This window comes from Stegodyphus dumicola, chromosome 6, assembly GCF_044657685.1.
Source record: "Stegodyphus dumicola isolate Sdum_Otavi_A_Nest chromosome 6, ASM4465768v1".
Lineage (NCBI taxonomy): Eukaryota > Metazoa > Arthropoda > Arachnida > Araneae > Eresidae > Stegodyphus > Stegodyphus dumicola.
In genome coordinates, this window is record NC_140773.1 from 18,231,101 (window position 1) to 18,250,890 (window position 19,790).

The window sequence follows — 19,790 nt, forward strand, 5'->3', positions numbered from 1 at the left end:
AGAAGCCGCCCAGACGGTACAGTGGTTAGGGAAGCTTACTAGGGTACCAAAGGAACCAGGTTCGAATAGCGGAGAAGGGATGGATGTTTGTAAATGTATAGTGTCTTTGCAGCATGGGGGCACTCTAACTATAGGTTGAGCCGAAAGCCCTCTCAAGAGGTTGGTGGTAGGGAAAGAGGGGTGGAAGATCCTCAGGCCCGTCCCTTCGGGGTGCTCTTCATCAAAATTGGGGACGGAACTGAGCGAAGTCGTATTCTTGCCAAAGACAGGAGCAATCTTGCTTTTCTTCCCAGGCCCAATCTTGCTCTTCTTTGAATTTCTGAGTTTTTTCTGATGCTACTATCACACAAGTAAGATAAATCACACACACAATGTAAATGAGATAGCGCGCGTTTTTTCAGATTGAGGGAGAAAAAAGTATTATTCAGGCGAAAGTTTCGCAAGTTGATTTTCGAGCGTATTCTGCCTACTTGAGACCACGTTGTTACAGTGACTAAATAGCGATTTTATTCTGTGGCGTTGAGTGCTTCTAGCCATTAGGCTTGTCTAGCCGGTTTTCTACAAATCAGAGCCTTCCTGGGGGTTACTTTAACCTGTGAGTCGTTAGGCTCACTGCATTTGATTTTAGTTCAACATTACTTGTTTAAGTTAAGCCAGAATTGTTGGCTTGTGTAAACTCAAGCTGCATTACTGTTACTTCTTTGCTTTGAAATAAAAGGGCTATTTACACACTTATTCTGACTTGTCTGTCTGCAGTTTAAGACAAAGGGATTATTCCTCTATAGTCTTTCTAGAGCTTATGATTTTATGCTACCAAAGAAAGCGAGAGTCTATGGTACGTTTGGCGTATTGAAAATATTACAAAACATATTTCTGATCATAACAAAAGATAAAAAAAAAAATTACGTATTTTAGCTTCGTTTTTGATTTCAGCAATATAGAAGTGTTAATGTTTTATTTAAAGACTAAACGGAATTTAATTTTTGAAGAAGTTTTGAAATTATTCTCACGAAGAATCAAGTTGTAAAAGAAAATTATTTCGATATTGCTAGTACACTTTTGAAAAAGAATTATATTGATATAAAGATGTGAAAAATGAATGTGAAAAGAAATGTGCTTCTGAGTGCACAGATAATGTGTCCGCCAATGACGTATTCTAAAAATGAATTTATATCTTTATTAAAGCAAAAATAACTTTTGTGTAAGAAATCACTTACCATTTCACTGTATCATTCAACACCCCCCCCGGGGTCGACGTAGAGAACTCTGCGAAGCTACTGACTAGGATCTGTACCTAGGCAGTCTCGGCCACGGGGGATAAAATTTATGAACTTGGTGGTTCTGAAGCCCCTGGGAAAGGTCACTTATTGGCCGGCCTCGGGGACTGGCATGTCCAGAGCGGTGTGGTAGCTGGAGGGCTAGTTCCCCTAGGTTTGCTGGGTAACGGCCCACTGCGACGGGCTCGCCCATGCGACTGGCAGGAGCAATTTGACGACCAGTGCTGCCTGATGTCTTATCCAGGTGATGCGCTGCTCCCTTGAAAGGGTAATAGTGGAAGTTGAACCTCCACGAAGTGCCCAAAGGGAGAGTGGACCCGTAAGCGTAATGGCAGACCGCACATTCAGTTGAACAATGTTAAGCAAATTTCGCTTACTGCGCATGCTTGATGGTGTACCTTTGGCGCGGGGAGAAATATTGGCGACTAAGCAACCCTACGCTAGCTTATTCGTGATCACCATGGCTGTCGAGTGTGTTCGAATGATGTTTACAACTGTAATGTTGTGGAACTTTGCTTATTAGTTATTTTAACGTCCATACCGATTGCACTTGCTTATTTTTCTAATATATATTTCACTGTAATTTGTCAATAACAGTGCATTTAATATTTGTTAACATATGTTCGTAATAATTCGTTATTTAAATGTAATTTGTTTACATGTTATAATTCAATAATTGTAAACTGGAGTATCTCGCTTAGTTTGTTAGCGTATATTCGCGCTTTTATTTTCTCATTTCAAAGAATTTAATAACTAGCATTAAGGAATTGCAGAATTTCTTCAGTGTTATTTGCAAGCACTTGTTATATTCCTCAGTGTTTCTTTATGTATGTACGAATGGAACGTATGGTAAATCCTGAATTGTTTTTATTGCTTAAAAGTATAATGAATAAATTTTCAACTAATATATCCTAAATTTCAGTCTTTTTCTGAACGAAAATTTGTACAGTTCCAAAGGAATGTACAGAATTTCATAGGTATTATATTTTACATTTTGAATGCAAACACTGCTTCACATTACTTCGCAATAATTTCAGCTTTTTAGTTGTTTGAGCAGTACAGCAAAAAATAGTATTTTAACACATAATTTACATTATACTCTACGAAGATTTAAACGCCAGATTTGTTTACAATCAGATGGCGGTACATCTACCATATACCGTATTTATCTACTTTTCAAATTGCGCCAACATAGTAATTACGCCAAATTGTTTTCTGGGCATGCGCAGTATGCGACATTCGTTTAACACTGTTCAACTCAATGTGCGGTCTGCCATTACGCGACCCGTAACGTGATTGGGTTCACGAGGCGGGGCAGCCAATATTGTTGTTGTTGTATCATTCAACGAGAGCGCTTGACAGCAAACGTATTTAGGCTTAAAATGATAAAACAATTACAGATATAGCGAACTGTTCCCGTTTACGAGAACTGACACAGAGAAAATGTGGAAACTTGTTGGAGAAAATAGCAGTGATGACGACGACGATCTTTTGTATATTTCATTGTGATGGTTAAGCAGAACAAAACTTCTAAATTTTTTTTTTTTTTTTTTTTTTTTTTTTTTTTGTTATACCAGAAAATTATTTTATTTTTAGAAGAAAACAGTGTAGTTTGAGGAGTTAAAACATCATAGTTTTTAGTACAGTAACATTCAGAAATTACGAGTGGGGTGCATTTTAACGTTTTCCTGCGACATAAAAAATAATTTTAGCAATCGCTATTGTGGTAAACAGGGTGAAAATAAAAATTATTTTACAGTGGACAAACAAAGTGATTTTTGCTTTCGAAGAAGCGGGATGGAAGAAAAACTAAGCATTTACTATAAGGAAATGCAAAAGCAAACACAGCTCAATTTTTCAACCATAACAAAAAGTGGTACTATTCGGTTTCGAGGGCCGTAAAATGTCGCCAAACTATTGTTGATGCCAATGCTGCCAAAAATAATTGTGGCAACCCTAATAATTGCGGCAAGAAAGGAGGCATAATAGTAAATAACTATCTAAAGATTGATGTTTTAATTTAGATGAAAGGTTAATTTCATATAATACTTTTTATTATTATAATTTATATGAAAAAGGCTAAACATTACTGAATGGAAGCATAAGAGTAAATAACTATTTCAAATCATTATTATGATTTATATAAAAATTGTTAAACATAACTGCTGCATCGCTATTTCGCTACCGACTTATCGCTAAAGCATAATTTCATCTCGTTGGTTGTTCAGACGTAATTTTCTATAATGAATGATGCTTTTTCTTTGAAAATATTCTCGGTAAAGTGCAGAATCGCTCACTTATTTGTTTGCCGCTTTTTACAAGGGTAAAAACAATTGGATTTTTGTCAATTTTCTTTTACTTTTTAAGTGAAAATAGATCGATGTGTACATAGATAAAGCCAAGGGTGTGAGCAGTGCCATTTTTGTGGAATTCTGGGATTTTTTTAAAGTGAAAATAGGTCGATGTGCACATTGATACCGAGTATGTGCAATTCTTAAAAACGCGTCAAACAGTGGGTGATTCTGCACTTTACCCAAACATTATGGGCAATTATTTCGTCATGGGCAATTCCCAAATTGTTAAATCCATAGGATATTAAAAAAGGATTTAAAATCAAAAAAGGATTAAAAAATTAAACTAGTATTTCAGTGGCGTCGTAAGAAATATAGAACTATATAAACTTACGTAATCTGAAATCAGCGCGTACGCTAGATTTGGAGCGCTGTTAAATGGGCGCGTTTGCTAGATTTGGCGCTTTTGCGCATACATTTTCGCTGCAATTTTTTACGGTCCTCGAAACGGAATAGTACCCAAAAAGTTAATTAGGAAATATTTTAGTAATTCTAGTTATTTTTTTTTTTTTTTTTTGCTTTGTGATGCTATTGTTTTGTTTCATAAACACTTTAATAAGAGTCAAGCATATTTTCGCATATTGCATTTTGATGTTTAAGTAGTTTGACGTTTTAGAGAAGAGTGAAAAGAAACCAGTTAAGCTCTATCTGATATTACGATTTCATCATAGTAAACAAAATAATTTAAAATCACAAGATGGAAATATATAAGGTCCAAGTAAAGCCTCTGGAATGTAAAGGATTGGATTGTATGCTAAATGTAAGATAAAATGGCTAATCTTTGGAATATGGTAGTTTGGCGACATTTTGGTAAGGCGATAAAGGTTACTAGCTAGAACTTTAGCAGTGTACATGGATATAGTCAAGAGTGTGCGCAATGCCATTTTTGTGCGATTCTGGGATGTTTTTTTAAGTGAAAATACGTCGACGTGTACATGGATGCCACCGTGTATGTGCAATTCGTAAAAACGCGACAAGCAGTGGGCGATTCTGCACTTTGTCCCAATTTCACACCTAATCTTCGTCATGATTAAGCACTTTTGTTCCATAAAAGTTCTAGCATAAGAGTAATTTGGCTTAGCAGATTGTTGGAAAAAAATGTTGGAAATGTTGAGAAAAAAAAAAAAAAAAAAAAAAAAAACATGCCTTTACTTTGTGAAAACAAAATGGCGTCCAAACAAAAACTAGGTCGCCAAATTTTCGCCAAAAAATCGCCTAGTTACCATAATCCAAATCCAAAGATTAACCGATAAAATTTTTGTTTTAAACTATCGTCCTGGCGCTTTAGAAATTGTTGAAGGAAATTTTGTTTGTTTTGTTCCGATAGATGCTTAGTTGGTCATCAACATGTAATGAAGCAATATAAGAAAGTAAAATTCAGAAGAAAATATAGAAAAAAGATATTTGTAAATAGTGCAAGCGAAAAGGACTTTGAGTAAAAGATTTTAAACTGGGGATTACTGATTGAGGACTAATCTAAAACAAGTCAAAGAGAACCATTCAAGAAAACTCTACCAGAGCAACAGATGATGTTCATTCACGAAGACGCCTGTATAGCTGAGAGTCATTCATTATTTTGGATTGACAGTGCACATAAGAAAGACAAAATTTGTGTCAAGACAATTATTGGTATAAAACAAAGGCCAACCTAAAATATGTTTCATATATAGAGATAAATGAAAATTTATTTTCTCCACTTGCAGCCTAAGACAGAATGTATGAAATTTTCCGTGTTTCTGGTACTTGAATAAAGTAGCTATAAAACCACGTATATCTAAAACTAATGGATGTACAAGTTCAAAAAGTAGTTAAAACTGTTGTTGTAGTTATGTATCATCAGAGATGGAGATATCAAGATAAACTTCATGTTCACAACATGCTTGAGAGAACATGGCATTTGGCAGTTCTCTCAAGTTGTGAACTAGGTGTTTATGGTAAAGTTCCCAGTTTTTCTTTTGAATAAGAAAACATAAGCCTAGAAAGCTGATGAATTAATTTCAGCCGACATTCGCAGACATTTTGATGAATATTTTCAGAAGAAAAGATAATTACTTGCGTTTAAACGCAAAGTTTTAAAACGTCTGTTTATAAAGGAAACGTCAAATAAATTAAAATATTTGCAAATAATGTAAAACATATGCTTGAAAATACTAGAATTTTGGGCATTTAGTTAATAAATTTCTCAGTGAAAAAGAGAAGCGCTTTTAATAAAGAAAATATGAACTTAATTCTACATTTTGAAAGATGCAGACTATTACCGCTTCACTCTCCCAAGCAAATGGCTCAAGTAAAGGAGATAAGAGTGCAATACCCCCAATGCTTCGAATCCTGAAGTACTCGAATTCCTAGTGCCTTACCAAATTGTCTCTTTCTAAATTGAATTTTAGCTCGCCATGTAATTCTCGTCCTAATTTACATTCTGATGAAGATGTTGAAAGACATAAAAATTGCTTGAAAGAATTAACATGAAAATAATAAAGTTATTCAAATAAACATTACACTGTACCCACTTAAATATTTTAGTTTTGTGAAAATTGCAACTTAATTTTCATTTTCTAATAAGTTATCAAATATTCTACATGAATTCCAATGCTTCTGCTTGACGAAGTAAACTTAAATAATAAGCATCTCTACGTTTACTTAAACAAAAAACATCTCTACTTTTACGCTTTCATTTTCACTGCTCTTAATGCTGATTGATCATTAAATTTGGAAATAGAACATTCGGATCCTTGAATCCCAAGAATCTTGAGAAAAACTCGAAAAACCTGGAATTCGAAACCTAGAATCTTTGTTTTATTTTTACCATTCTTACTTCCCTAATTTTAACTTAAAAACCATTAAATATTGTAATAAGAAACTTCGAAAAATTATTTATATTGACATTTGATCCAAGGTTTTGCTAAAACGGGAACATGACTGTTGCAATTCCGATGGATATGGATCCCTTTTTTGTGGCCAGAAATGCTACACTCTTAATTGTGGTATTAGCATTTAATGTTTACTTTCTATCTATGTTAACGGTTGAAATAATCTGCTCCCTTTACCCTTGCTTTGATTTTTAAAAAAATTGGGAAAATATAGAGGATCTGAATTATTATTTAAATACTCTTTTGTCAAATTAAAAATGAACTTCAAGTTTCAAGGTTTTTAAAAAGGCACGGCATTTATAAAATTTCATTCATACCTTTTTAAGAAATATTACAAAAGTTTAAAAGTTTGTGTTTTTAAGTCTGTTTTCTATTATTAGAAATTCAAAATCCATTTGAGGTTTGGACTCCTATTTGATGCAGTTTATGATTCGTATCATTTCCATTTAAATTTAATTAATTTAAGATTAGGAATTTACTCTATTTATTCTTTTTTCTGCAGAGTTCCCATATGGAGATGTTGTATGTTCTTTGATTGGTAAATACTTTGCTGCAGCTACTTTTATGGCAACATATCAACAGAGTTCAGAACTTTATCCTACTGTGGTTCGATCCTTGGGCATGGGCTTGAGCAGTACTGTTGCTTTCGGTGCCACTTTGATCGTGCCTTATCTCGTTTATCTTGTAAGTATTTGTATCAGATACTGAGAATGTATGCTTAAATATTATATGACACCAAATGTGAATATATTTCGTACAAAGTTGATCCAGAAACTGTGTACCGTTTGCACATATCTCCCGCGTATTAGGCAGCATGAAGGTATCCCATGCATAGGCATATCGTTCATCTCAAGGAATCAATCGTTCAATCGGTCTCAAGAAATCAGACAATTTCAATCGTTCATCTCAAGTTTAGTCAATTTGTTTGTTTACATTTTTTATCAGTAATCATGTTTATAACAATTTATCCGCCCGCCAGTTGTAAATTAAGAGCCATTTCAAAGTGTTTTAATGCTAGAAATGTTTGAGCCAACTTCAGAGAAATTAACAATTGCTTTTCGTACCGTAGAAGTTATGCTTAAATTCGCAGAAACAGATTAAATTTCGTAAAGAAAAGATTATGTCTAACTTCCACACCTCATCAACAGATGGCGACTCAATAGATGCAATCTCGTATTAACAACTGGACTCGCCGCCAATAGATGGCGGCTCATTTGGCACACCTGAAGTCTTTTAATTCAGCTAAGCTCCGGTGGATTTTCTCCGCTTGTGGATCCACGACTACCCAGTAGGGTGAATAATTGCCGAGTAAAGGCTGTTAAGCCGAAGACTCGTAGATACCGTAATTCAATTCAATTCAGTAGAAATATTCGACATTGTGAAATTTATCGTCAGGTGAAGAGTAAAGGTACGGGCGAAAGTGGGTTAGGATACTGAACGAAGAAAAGGGAAAATGTCCACGAAGAGGAGCGCGGTGAACGACCGTTGTTGATAACTGAAGAACTGGTTGCGCGGCTTCGACGAAAACAATCGCCCGAATAGACAATTCCCCACTTCTGATTTGCCAACATATATTCAAAACATTTCACAATCTTTATGTCATATAACTGTGACTGAACATACTTTACAAAAATCTGTCTTCGAGATGGGTAAGACTAGCGGACGTTCAAAAACGAAAATGCATGAGAGTAGCCAGAATTTTTGCAGAGTTATGCGACAGAAGGAAACGATTCTTTTAAAAGGATTGCCACAGGCGATAAGACATGGATTCGTTACGAGACTTCTGAAACGAAACGATAGTCAATTAAATAGCGACATAATGCTTCTCCAAAACCCAAGAAAGCAAAGCCCCCTCTTTCTTAGAGAAAAATCATGTACACTGTGTTTTGGGACTGCCAAGGAATTTTGTTAGTGGACTTGACGGAACGAGACAACGCTGCAGTGAAACGATGAAGTCGTTACGCGATACAGAACAAAAGGCATGAACTATTAACTTCTGCTGTTGTGTTCATGCATGATAACGCGCGGCCGCGTAACGACGACGCTGCTTTTTTAATTTAGCTGGGAACAATTCTTTCCGGATTACTGCCAACATATGACACATGCGACAGATTATGACATAATTCTCATGATGGCTAAGTTGAATAGTAATTTAAGATGTGTAGATTTTTCGGTACTAAAATATAAATGAAAACAAATTTCTAATCTTTTTTAATACCGAAACGGTACTTACTCTCTAAATTAGCTTTGTATAAATATATCAGCCAAGCATTTTAATACATCGGTTTTTGAAAGAAATTCTAATAAGTATTCCTGTGGGTTACCCAGAAAATACTTCTACAGCAGCTCTGTTCAGTTTAATTTACACCAAAAATTAACATATACTTAGATTAATGATGTAATATCTAAAGAAGTGAATAGTTTTCGTAATATGAATTGCTGTAAGAAAGCTTTTTTGGGTTTCTGGGATGTGAATTCAAACGGCCTGATCTGCAGGTAACAAGCAGTTTTGATCTTATAACCCTTCATTGACAGTATCTAGGATACTAAATTTGATCAAAAGGCTGTGCAGTTGTTTTTATGAATTGCTATTTATAGTATCACTTTTCATAACATGCCTTAAATTACTATATCTAATCATTCCATTTATTAGCTTAAATTTCTTGGGAGTTTTCATTGTCTATAAATGAGCTTCTAACTTGCAACGTTACAGCAAACAAGTTCACCATGACCAGGACCCTCGACCTGGAGAAAGATGCATCCTTTAGCGAGGTTATATATCCGAGTCACATAGGACCCCTCTGGCGGCTCAGGCCCCACAGTCCCTGCCCAGCTTTATGCGTAGCCTCAGCAGGAAAGAAGAATGTCACTTGTGCGGAAGAAAATGATCACTGATGCCTTTGCCTCGGGGCACCACTCCCTCGGCTCCGGTATTTCAAAGGGGTGCCCTACCTTACTATGCCAGTCCCCGTCACTGGGACTCTGAGGGCTGGTCCCCCATAGAGAAGGCCCCAAAAATCTAACCATATTGCTCCATCACAGCCGAAGGAACAGACGCGACAGTACCAGTACGGTCCCTGCCAAGCCTGAACCTACCTGAGTACAATACTCGGGTTCTAGTCCTGTGAATACTGTTTGTATACCCCCGTGGTTGAGACTGCCTAGGTACAGATCCTAACCAGTACTTCCCAGGAATTCTCCTGAGTCAAACAGTTGGCAGTCCAGAGGGTTACCTTTGGTAAAAAAACAAATAAATAAGAATGTTCTAAGCAATAGACTTTATGCATTTTTATATTTCGCCATTCAAGAAGGAGCAGCATTCGCATGACTGACAGTAAAAGGTGTAAATCATCTTTCGAGCTTTAAGAATTACAGATGAACTTTCAAAATAATCAAGCTTTCACTGGAAATAAACATGAATAATTAAATTTTTCAGAGTGTGTATGGAAAGGCGATCCCGTTCCTGGTAATTGGAATGTCCTGCATCATTGCTGGAATCATGGCATCATTCTTACCAGAGACACTCAATGAGAATTTGCCCCAGACGATACTTGATGCAGAAGAGTTTGGCAAGAAACAGAAATTCTTATCTTGGAATAGGTACGTTTTGAACATATCTGCGAAGACACAATATTTTTTATTACATATTTGTAATATCTTAATTTCCAGCCACCAAACACGCTTTTTAAACTTCATGATCTTTTAGAATACTTGTGAGTTTGAAACCAGAAGAGACAGAATATAATCATAGTTAAGGAATAGTTAATAACTACAAAACGTATATATTTTTAAGGATAATTATTTCTTTAGAGTAAAAGTAATATTTATTGATTATGTTAATGATAATGGCGATAATTATCAAAAATGATACTTATTACTGAAATGGTTAATAATTACGAGATATCAATAATGGTATTTAACACTAATAATGATGAATAATTACTCGAAAATGCTAATTATTGATAATGATTAATTATTGACAAATGTTAATTGTTGTTAATTATTTTGTTAGAGTAAAAGGATTGTTGATGAATACGAGGAGTTTATTATGTATTCAGTTTTGATATTTTCTACGATTGTTAAAGATGTCTAAAAATTCATAAGAATTAAATATGTCATAGAAATATATGGGATAGATAAGAATATGTGCAAAATTGTTGTCAGAACACTAATCGTAAAGGAAATAGAAGCTATCAAAGCTAATGATGACACATGCGGACAAGTTACAGTGCTGTTAAGAATAATTTATTACCTGATATTCTAACTAAATTCATGTAAAGTAAATTTAATGCTTTATTTAATAAGAAAAGAATTAAAATCGGTACTGAATATTCTATTCCCATTTCTAAAGATGCTCTACAACTTAACAATTTTTGAAAGTATGTTTAGCTAACCGTATTTTACTGAGGAGTTATTTCGTAACTAGGGAGGATATTTCATTGATTGCGTTGAACTTAAAAAAGCACAAATTTGCAATTCATGAAATCACTTACTCACTTCTGGTAGGTTAAATTAAAGCGAGAATTTGCAAACTGAATTGTAAATCACTAATCGATAATACCTTGCATTATTCTAGGCCAGGAGTAGTTAACATTTTATACCTACTGCCCAGTTATGTACTTCTGTTAGCGGTAAAACTTTCTAACCGCCACCGACTCCACAGTAATGGTGATTTGCAAAGCAGGGAAGCAACTTTACACTTTGTAGAGCAGAGTTACAGTAACTTAAAACATATAATAATAATTACTTACCAAGAATTTTATGTTGGATTTTCGCTATGTTTCACAGAATAAATCTTTATAAAAAACTTAGTATAGTTAAATCTAGCCTTTTATTTATGCTTTGCATACACAGGGATTACATTAATTTATATAATTATTAATGGGATATCTGAGGCTGATGCTAGAAACTAAATATTGAATATCCGGCTCAATTTTTGGGAGGAACAAACGAAAGTCTTCCCTTTCGGAAATATTCAGGCGGTATCTTTCTTTGGTCATAATGTGATTAACAGCATTGAATCCTGATTCCACAAGATATGAGGTAGGGGAAGGTATCTATAAAATTATAAGGTATTTCTTCCTTCTTAACATGCCTTCGTAGTGCAGTGGTCAGCACGTTGGGTGCGTATTCCCGAAGTCCGTAGTTCGATTCCCGGCGAAGGTGTTGCTCATTTTTGCATTTTTCTGCTTCCAAAATACCTAATGTCTCTACAAACTGAATACCGTTTTCAACATACTTAGATATAAGAGCAGCACATTTTTATTTTGCCATAGGTTTTTCATATCCACCACTGTCGAATTTATGTTTACTTTTATCGAATTTATGTTATTATTTATGTTTATAATAATATATAGCATCAGTATCTCGACTGGTTGACGCTAAACTCTCAAAGAGAAAACTTTATTTTTATTTTGATGATGTTGTTGTAAAATAAAGCCACCGTTTTTATGCATTTATTGTTCTTTATGTAATATTTTTGTTTAAAATGTTTATGAAATCTTATGTAAACTATTTAAATGCATTAAAGTTATAATTCGCTTATGTAATTTCTTTGTGAATAGAATTTTAAGAACATTCACGATAGATGATTTCCTCGTAATCCACTTTGTCTAAAACTTTAGCATTCCTAGTTATTTTCCTAGAATTTTTTTATTTCAGCAAATCTGCTAACAGCAAAAATCTCAAATTTTAAGTCAAAACATAAATTGTTGTTAATAGACCAATAGTATTTTATGTAATAAATGCCTTTCTACAAAGCTCATTCATTTAAACCTAAATTAAAATAATCTGTACTGTTCTGTTTTAGGCGTAGGATGTCAATTAGTCGAGAGCGGGCTACATCTTCAATAAGAGCCCAAACACTGGAGGATGTGCATAAGAGGGAGGAAAACAATGTAAATCTTCATCAGGCGGTAAGAGTCCTCCAGAATAGGGATTTATTTATTATCAGCGACAGCTATGTTGCAATGACAGACGCAGAAAATACTCTGGGTGATGGATCAGACAGCTTGAGGAACTGAAGAAATTCTCAATATGTAACCAAAGCTCATTCTGCTTGGTTATACAATCATCTGTCATCAATTCTAACTCAGCCGAAGGCCATACTCAAATTTCTGAGAATAGCAAAAAGATCAGAAAGATATTAATATGAGAGAAGAACACAAAGATAGCATACCTATTGAGAAAAAAGATAGCAAAGAATGAAGCAAACTCACTCTAGATGCATTAACAGTTATTACATGTTCGTTTATTTAAATACTCTTGTATATAAGATACCCGTCACAAAAAAAAAAAAAAAAAAAAAAAAAAAAAACGAACGCTATGAATGGCAGAAGAACATTTCAGTTACTGGCACACATGAAAAGAAAGCAATTCAGAAGTACCGAAAATAATAACATAACTTGGTATACTACCAAGAGAGCTGAGTCAGAGGAAGATGCACAGCAACAGGACATGAGCACAGAAGGACGTGAGCATTGTGCAAAATATTGAGTTTATTTACAAAATAAAAAATAACGAAACGATATGTGAAAAACATCTTTTTGTATTAAACGTTAATGTACTGTCTAGGCGTATTAGCATTTAAACTATTCTTACTTTTATAAACATTTTACCATCATGCAACTCAAAACACTTTATTTTATGCAAACTATTTTCAAAATCTGAGAGAGATAAGAGATGAAGTTGCTTGACCAGACATTCATATTCAGTTTATTTTGGAATTTGATAAGAATTTTGAATCATAAAATCCCCTATCTTTCATTAGTTTGGATTTCATAAAACAAACATATACTCTACTGAGCATTTTTTAGCTGATGTTCTATTTGATTACATGTATTATAGCTCTGATATATGTACTTTGAAATATAAATTTTCAATTCTTTCTTTCGTTTTGATGCTAGAAACCAATACTTCCTGAGTTTTAATTATTTTAGTTCTTAAAACAAGTATGCAAGCATCGCAGCTTCCGCTGAAAGCAGTAAATGGCGAGTCAAATATTTTTAATTGCGTTTTATATTACGTTGATTTGTACATTAAAAAAGTATCCATAATTAAAATTAAAATTAATTATGTACCTTTTAATGTGGGTAGGAATGTAAAAGTTATAAGTTAATATTATGATTTTCATTTGCGAAAATATTCTCACTCAGTATATTATTTTAAAATGAAAAAAGTAAAATATTATTTGGAATTAAACAAAAACAGTGTTTAAGTTTAAGAAGAAATTACAAATTTACAAAAGGAAACGAAAAGGTATACATTAAGTAAAAAAATACGAAAAAATTAAAAGAAAGTAAGCTATTAATAAATCATTATTTAAAATATCCAATGAGATACATAAATAAATAAAAATAATGATAAAAAAGAAGGAATATTTTGCTTGCAATAAAACGTTAGTCGCATTTCATTTATTATGATTTATCCCATCATAGTTGCTTTGATATGAATTACAGATGATATAAATAGCATTTTTATTCACAAATAATTACTATTTGCATATGTAATAAATAAGAAGGTCAGCAGTGGCAATTTGAAATCTTACACAGAAACTCTAAAATGAAATATTTTTTCGAAAGTGTAACGTTGAGTCTTATATAAGATTCAATAGCCATGAATGATTTAAAAAGAATTTTTGGTTTTAAAACGATTTATGTTATAAATGAAACATAAAATTTTGTGAATTAATTCTTATTTTTTACATGAGAATGAAATTCAGAAGTAAATGATAAATAAGACACTATTAAATTATGGTCATTTGCACGACATTTTCTTTCACAAAATGTAATTTCACTTTGATTTTATACAAAACAAATGTACTAACTTACGTAATTATTATGAACATTTAAATTTGCTTCATCACAAAATGTTATCCTTCATCAAGGAGTAACATGCAACTCAACTGCAAATCTGATATTAATGGTTTTTCAGTATTTGAGAATTTAAAATAGAAAATATCTGAATTATAAAATAACAACTTTTCTTACAATAAAACTACCATTTAATTCCTGAAATATTGAAATTCCTTTCATTGTTAATTGTTCGACATCATTATTATACTTACTGAAATATAAAGCTCCATTTTAAAAATGATTTTTTATAATTTTGGTTATTACATGTTTAATACATTATTATGAAAAGGAGTAACATTTATAGGAAAAGGTACTATTTATATATATAAATTTACATTTTTAAAAGCTCTATTAGCGTACTTCAACACAACTTTATTTTCTTTAACAATATAGAAAAAACTAGATTAGACAATTGGGAATTTTAGCTTACAATTGAGATAGCAAAACTAACATTCAGTCTCGAATTTAACAAAATCTTAATCAATAATATATAAGTACATTTTAAGAAGAATAAAAATCATTAATTTCCGAAATTTCTCGTTGATATTTATTCCTTGTTATATGAAGTAATATTATATATAAAATATATTTATACATATAATATTACTTTTAAATATGATTCGGAAAAGCAAAGTTAAGTTTGTAGATAAAGTTTTTATCTACAAACTAATCTACTACCTATAAGTTTTATCTACTAACTGTACGTTTGAAATAGAAACTATTACATTAAACATATAGAAAGGGAAAAAATTGCGTGTGATAGCAGATGATGTCATATTCTTTTATAAATAAGCATCTTTATTTGTTCATTCAAATGATTCAATTTTCATTCATTCAAATGATATAGAGGTTTGCATTATTTATAGTATGCTCTTTCTACTTTTGAATAGGGATATAATTCATGTAAACAGATGAATTCATTCTACAGATTAGACTGCTTGAAAGCACAGGGAAGCTTTTAACAGCATTTTTCTGCTAACTTCTTGAAAATCAACCATCTCCGTTATAAGAAACTCTAATGTAAAAAGTATTCGGTAAAATAAAATAAAAGTGTGTTTGGACAGTTGCAAAATAAAGAATGATTTGTATATTTGTAAGCAGCAAGAAAAACTAATTTTCAAGTATACGAATTTCTAAAATTGTTCCAGAATTGTAATTATTATGCATTCCTTTTTTATTTTATCTTCCGCTGATTTCTATATAAAAACAATGAACGAAATGGTTTTCCTGCTATTAAGCATTCTAAAGAAAAAGACTTCCTTTTTCACCTTTCACTTTTAGACTTCCTTTCCTAACACAAAGGAAGTTACCAATTCGACCTCTTACTTGGCCATTCTTACAATTAAATTACCGAAAAACTAACTTGCAACAAACAAATATGGTTGTAAAGTCTATTGATAACGAGGTATTACAACTTATTCCTTTAAATATAAATAACATTTTGTTAATTATCGGTTATATAAAATTTCCGTTATTAAAAAACAAGTTAAATTCCTTTCCAGCTTTCTTATGTTAAACACCGGCTAAAACAAGGAATACATTAATCGAGTTCAACTGTATGGATTTCCTTCACATTTACACTAACAGACTACGCATGTATCTTGGATAACGTGTCCAAGCTAGCAAAGTGGGAGCTCTGTGGATTAAATGTTGATCAGTTAAAAAGAAAATGATCTGTTTCCACTCGTTAATTTTCAAATTTTAAGACCAGCAAAAGATGCCATTTTGATTTCATTTATCTCAGACTTATAATATTTTATTTTAAGGTCAGAATTTAAATCCATGAAGTATGAAATATTTTAGCTTGTAGAATAGCTTTTAGACTAGAGTATTCTGTTATTTTTCTTCATCATATAAGAGGTTCAGTTTAGCTCACCGAGCTTTGGATTTTCTTCAATTGTATAAAAACATTAAAAAAACTTTAATATTTTAACTCGTGCTGTAGAAAAGCAAACATGGTTTCTTCAGTTACACTATTTTGCAGAATTAAGTTTGCAGTGTAAAAATTTGCATTCGTTTTTCTTCTACTATTTGTGACTTCCTTCTGAAATAAAAGAAAATATTAGAATAATTAGAATTTTAAGTATTAAAAAGATTATCACAAAGGAACAGAATTTTATAATACAGATATTGTGCAAGACCCCGGTTCTGGTTTGGGTTCAAATCTACAATATTCATGGTCCACACATATTGGTGGCTGCTTTTTATCACTGAGAGATATTGCACCGGCATGGATAATTTAAAAAAATTAAACTTGCGTTTGAAAGAATGACTTGAATAATGTTTCTGTTTCTAGATATGTAATACATCATAGGAAGTTTCAAAACACATTAGCCATAGGCCGAACTCAGCAAACTCGTAATAAAATCTTGATTGGACTTATTCAGCTTTATTCTACTACTCATTTAAGTCTTACTTCTGTTTAATATAATATGTCTAAATATTTTCATATAATTTTATTCATTATTTTTAAAAATATTTTCAAAGTATCAAATAAAAATTACATTAAGAAAGAATATTTTTGAAGAAATACATTGGTATTGATTATAGCCTCGTGTGCACAATTAAAAGTATCTGCATATTATGCAGAATTTCTAAAAAAACTGAAAGACAGATTTTAATCAAATTCGGTATGAACACTCATTAATAGCGCAGAAAGACATGTGCTATTCAAAAGCCATTTTACGTACTCATCATTTAGGATTATCAGTAAAGCTCATAGTGCAAGATGTCCAAAATCAATATTATGATGCCGAAATGAAAGTGAGTCTAATATGGAGTACGGTACTTTCTCACAGCTAGATAGGTTCCGCAGCGTGACGGCATTCAGGACTGATGACAGGTGACGGAGGGCGAGAGCACCTAGTGTCTAACAGAGGTAAGCGGGTGCATCGGCATTCTGGACAGGAGGCAAGAGTCTCTGTGGCAGTCGATCCCACTACTGCAGCAAGGGAAGCTTCAATTGCGGGATGGTCCTCGGAGGGGGATGGCAAGATTAAATTTCCTACTCAAGAGCGTTCTATATATGTTTTATAGGGTTCATGTCAGGAGATTTCTGACCGGCCAATCCATGCAGCCATTATCCCCCTTTCCAGGTAATCGTCGGCCAGCTGACCCCAAGACCAATTGCGCCTCTTAAAAGTCGAACATAGGGCTCTAAGACCTTCTCTCTATTGCTCATTGCAGTCAGGCAGCATTTGTAAAATACATTAAGGAGTGTGCGGTCATCCAACAAAATGCCTGCACCAACCATTACACACCACCACCATAATGATCCTTTTTCCTTGCTAAGAGAGGGATGGTATCGTAATTCTGGATCTCTTCACATCCAGGTACGCCGAGAATCACTGTCCAGGTACAAACGGTGTACTTCAGTGAGCGAAATTCAAATAGCGATTCTTCTGGCATACAGCCCTATCTCATGAAGACTTCGGGCAACTGTAGATCGCCAACATCGGGTTCCAGTGTCAGCATACAACTCATGTGAGAGTTATGATGCTGTACCAATCCTGTGTTGCCGCGCTGAAAGTGCTAAATAACGATCCCCAGTCGTCTTTGTGGATCTTGGTTGATCTTGTCCAGGGTACTCGATAAGGATTTAGTGTCCCAAGCTGTTTCCACTAATTAGAGACAATACTGGGCGTTAAACTGAGTTCTGTAGCTACCTCTGCTTACGATAGGCTTTCCTCCAATCTACCAACAATTCTCCAACTTATTCCGTCATCCATACGTTCATGGCTACTTATATCGTCACATACCATATAAAAGTTTCCTTTTGTGGTTTTGAGGGGGTCAACCCTTTATAATCATATGGTCCAGTGGGACTAGGAGGATTGGGTCTTCCCTGTATTATGACCATATAAAAGTTATCAATTCTTGCGATCAACTTGGTGAATATCGTCAGTATGCTCACACAAATCGGCGAAAAACCCTCGTGTGTTTATATCTCTTCCACATCACAGCAAAAATACATGTACCACACATGTATACCCTTATGTATTCGACTCTGAATACTCGCATGATTCTTCGGTGACATAATTACTATCTTTGTTTCAATACATTTCTTCAGTCATAATTTTCATATTCTCTTAATTTTGCAAACGAATTTAATTTTTAAATATAAATTTAATAACAACGAGAGCAGGGATGCAAGTAAAACAGAAGCGAAAAATAACGTTTTTAAGACAGAATCTTAGCTAAAAAGATGAAACGGTTATGGTTTGCAATTCTCTGACTGGTTATTTAAAGTTTTGATGTTGATTGTTGATTTTCAGACTGCAATACATAAAGAATAAAGATTAGTATTAAGTTCTTAATTTTCCCACTACACTGATGCAGTCGGATTTTGTAAGTGCGTACGATTTTCTAAAGATGAAACAAAAAGATATAACATAACATTTTTGTTTTAAAAGTTCATAAAGATTGCATGCGTCTGCAGATACTAAAAATTAGAAGGCGATGAATAGTTGAGAAGCAAAACTGCTTACAATTTATGCAAAAATCTACAAATAATCTAGAAAATAAATAAATAAAAAATAAAATTATTTGCAACTATTTAAAAACATTGTATTTTAAATTTTTGAACTGAAATCTAAAAATCTAAGTTTTGAACTAGAGCATCAATTACCTGTTGAATGAAAAAAACTCCTGATCCTTCCCGAAATCCTTAGCGTCATTTATAGTCTGAGGCAAGTTTTCATTTAGTGTTTCAGGAAGAAAGGCGGATAAGACACCAGCTAACATGCAGAAACTTCCAATTATTAGGAAAGGAATGGTTTTTTTATACATGCCCTGAAAAGCAATAAATTCTTAGAATTTAAAAATTTATAATAAAAAATATCTCAAAGGAGTGTGACTTGGAAGTCACACTAGAGGGGTTTTAAAATATACTGTATATTATATATATAAACGTTATAAGCGGTGTACGTAAAGCAAGCATTTAACAGCATGATGTTTTTAGTGTAATAAGCGTCCATGAGTCATTTGAAAAGTGATACACCGCCGAAAGTGATGATTAGTTATAAGCGTTATGTAGCGTCTATGAGTTATTTGGGGGGAATGTGACACACAGCAAAAGCGATTCAAAGCAAAAGTGAAGATAAGTTAAAAGCATTAGAAGTCATTCACGTTACCGTCCATAAAATGCTCACTATTTTAGAGCTATTAAATTAACGTAAGTTTCATGTTTCAAGATTCATAAATTGTACTGGAGGGGAAATAAATCAAAATCTGCAAATGTACGGCACATACAAGCTGAATTTTACATTTTACAGAATTTCAATCAAAATCGATTATTAAAAGAATATTATTTAACGGTTTTTAAGACTGGTATATGAATTATACCGGGGGGCCCATGTAAGTCTTGCTCTTATTCACCATTACTGACCACCGAGCTTGTCTTTCTTATGTACTCTGTGGTGTGGTGGTGTGGTGTATTTA

The 19,790-nt window shown here is 33.3% G+C and overlaps 2 protein-coding genes across 6 annotated transcripts in view; one reads left to right on the top strand and one right to left on the bottom strand.

The window, feature by feature from the left end:
* The window catches only part of LOC118196144 (organic cation transporter protein-like), a 53,230-nt gene extending 37,851 nt beyond the window's left edge, over positions 1-15,379 (top strand). Inside the window, exons 8-11 of one of the 2 annotated variants that reach the window (XM_035367551.2) lie at positions 7,001-7,182; positions 9,935-10,098; positions 12,308-12,413; positions 15,242-15,379. In XM_035367551.2, the coding sequence (XP_035223442.1) occupies positions 7,001-7,182; positions 9,935-10,098; positions 12,308-12,413; positions 15,242-15,313 (524 nt within the window). In that variant the 3' untranslated portion in view covers positions 15,314-15,379. Of the gene's footprint in view, positions 1-7,000; positions 7,183-9,934; positions 10,099-12,307; positions 13,386-15,241 lie in introns of those variants that run through there. The other variant, XM_035367550.2, reaches the window with a different exon arrangement.
* A 155-nt stretch (positions 15,380-15,534) lies between these two features.
* Positions 15,535-19,790, bottom strand: part of LOC118196145 (organic cation transporter 1-like) — a 68,129-nt gene continuing 63,873 nt past the window's right edge. For all 4 annotated transcript variants that reach the window (XM_035367553.2, XM_035367552.2, XM_035367556.2 and 1 more), the window contains 2 exons: positions 18,979-19,142; positions 15,535-16,395 (listed from right to left, as the gene is read on the bottom strand). In XM_035367553.2, coding sequence (XP_035223444.1) covers positions 16,338-16,395; positions 18,979-19,142 — 222 coding nt within the window. In that variant the 3' untranslated portion in view covers positions 15,535-16,337. The remainder of the gene's footprint in view (positions 16,396-18,978; positions 19,143-19,790) is intronic.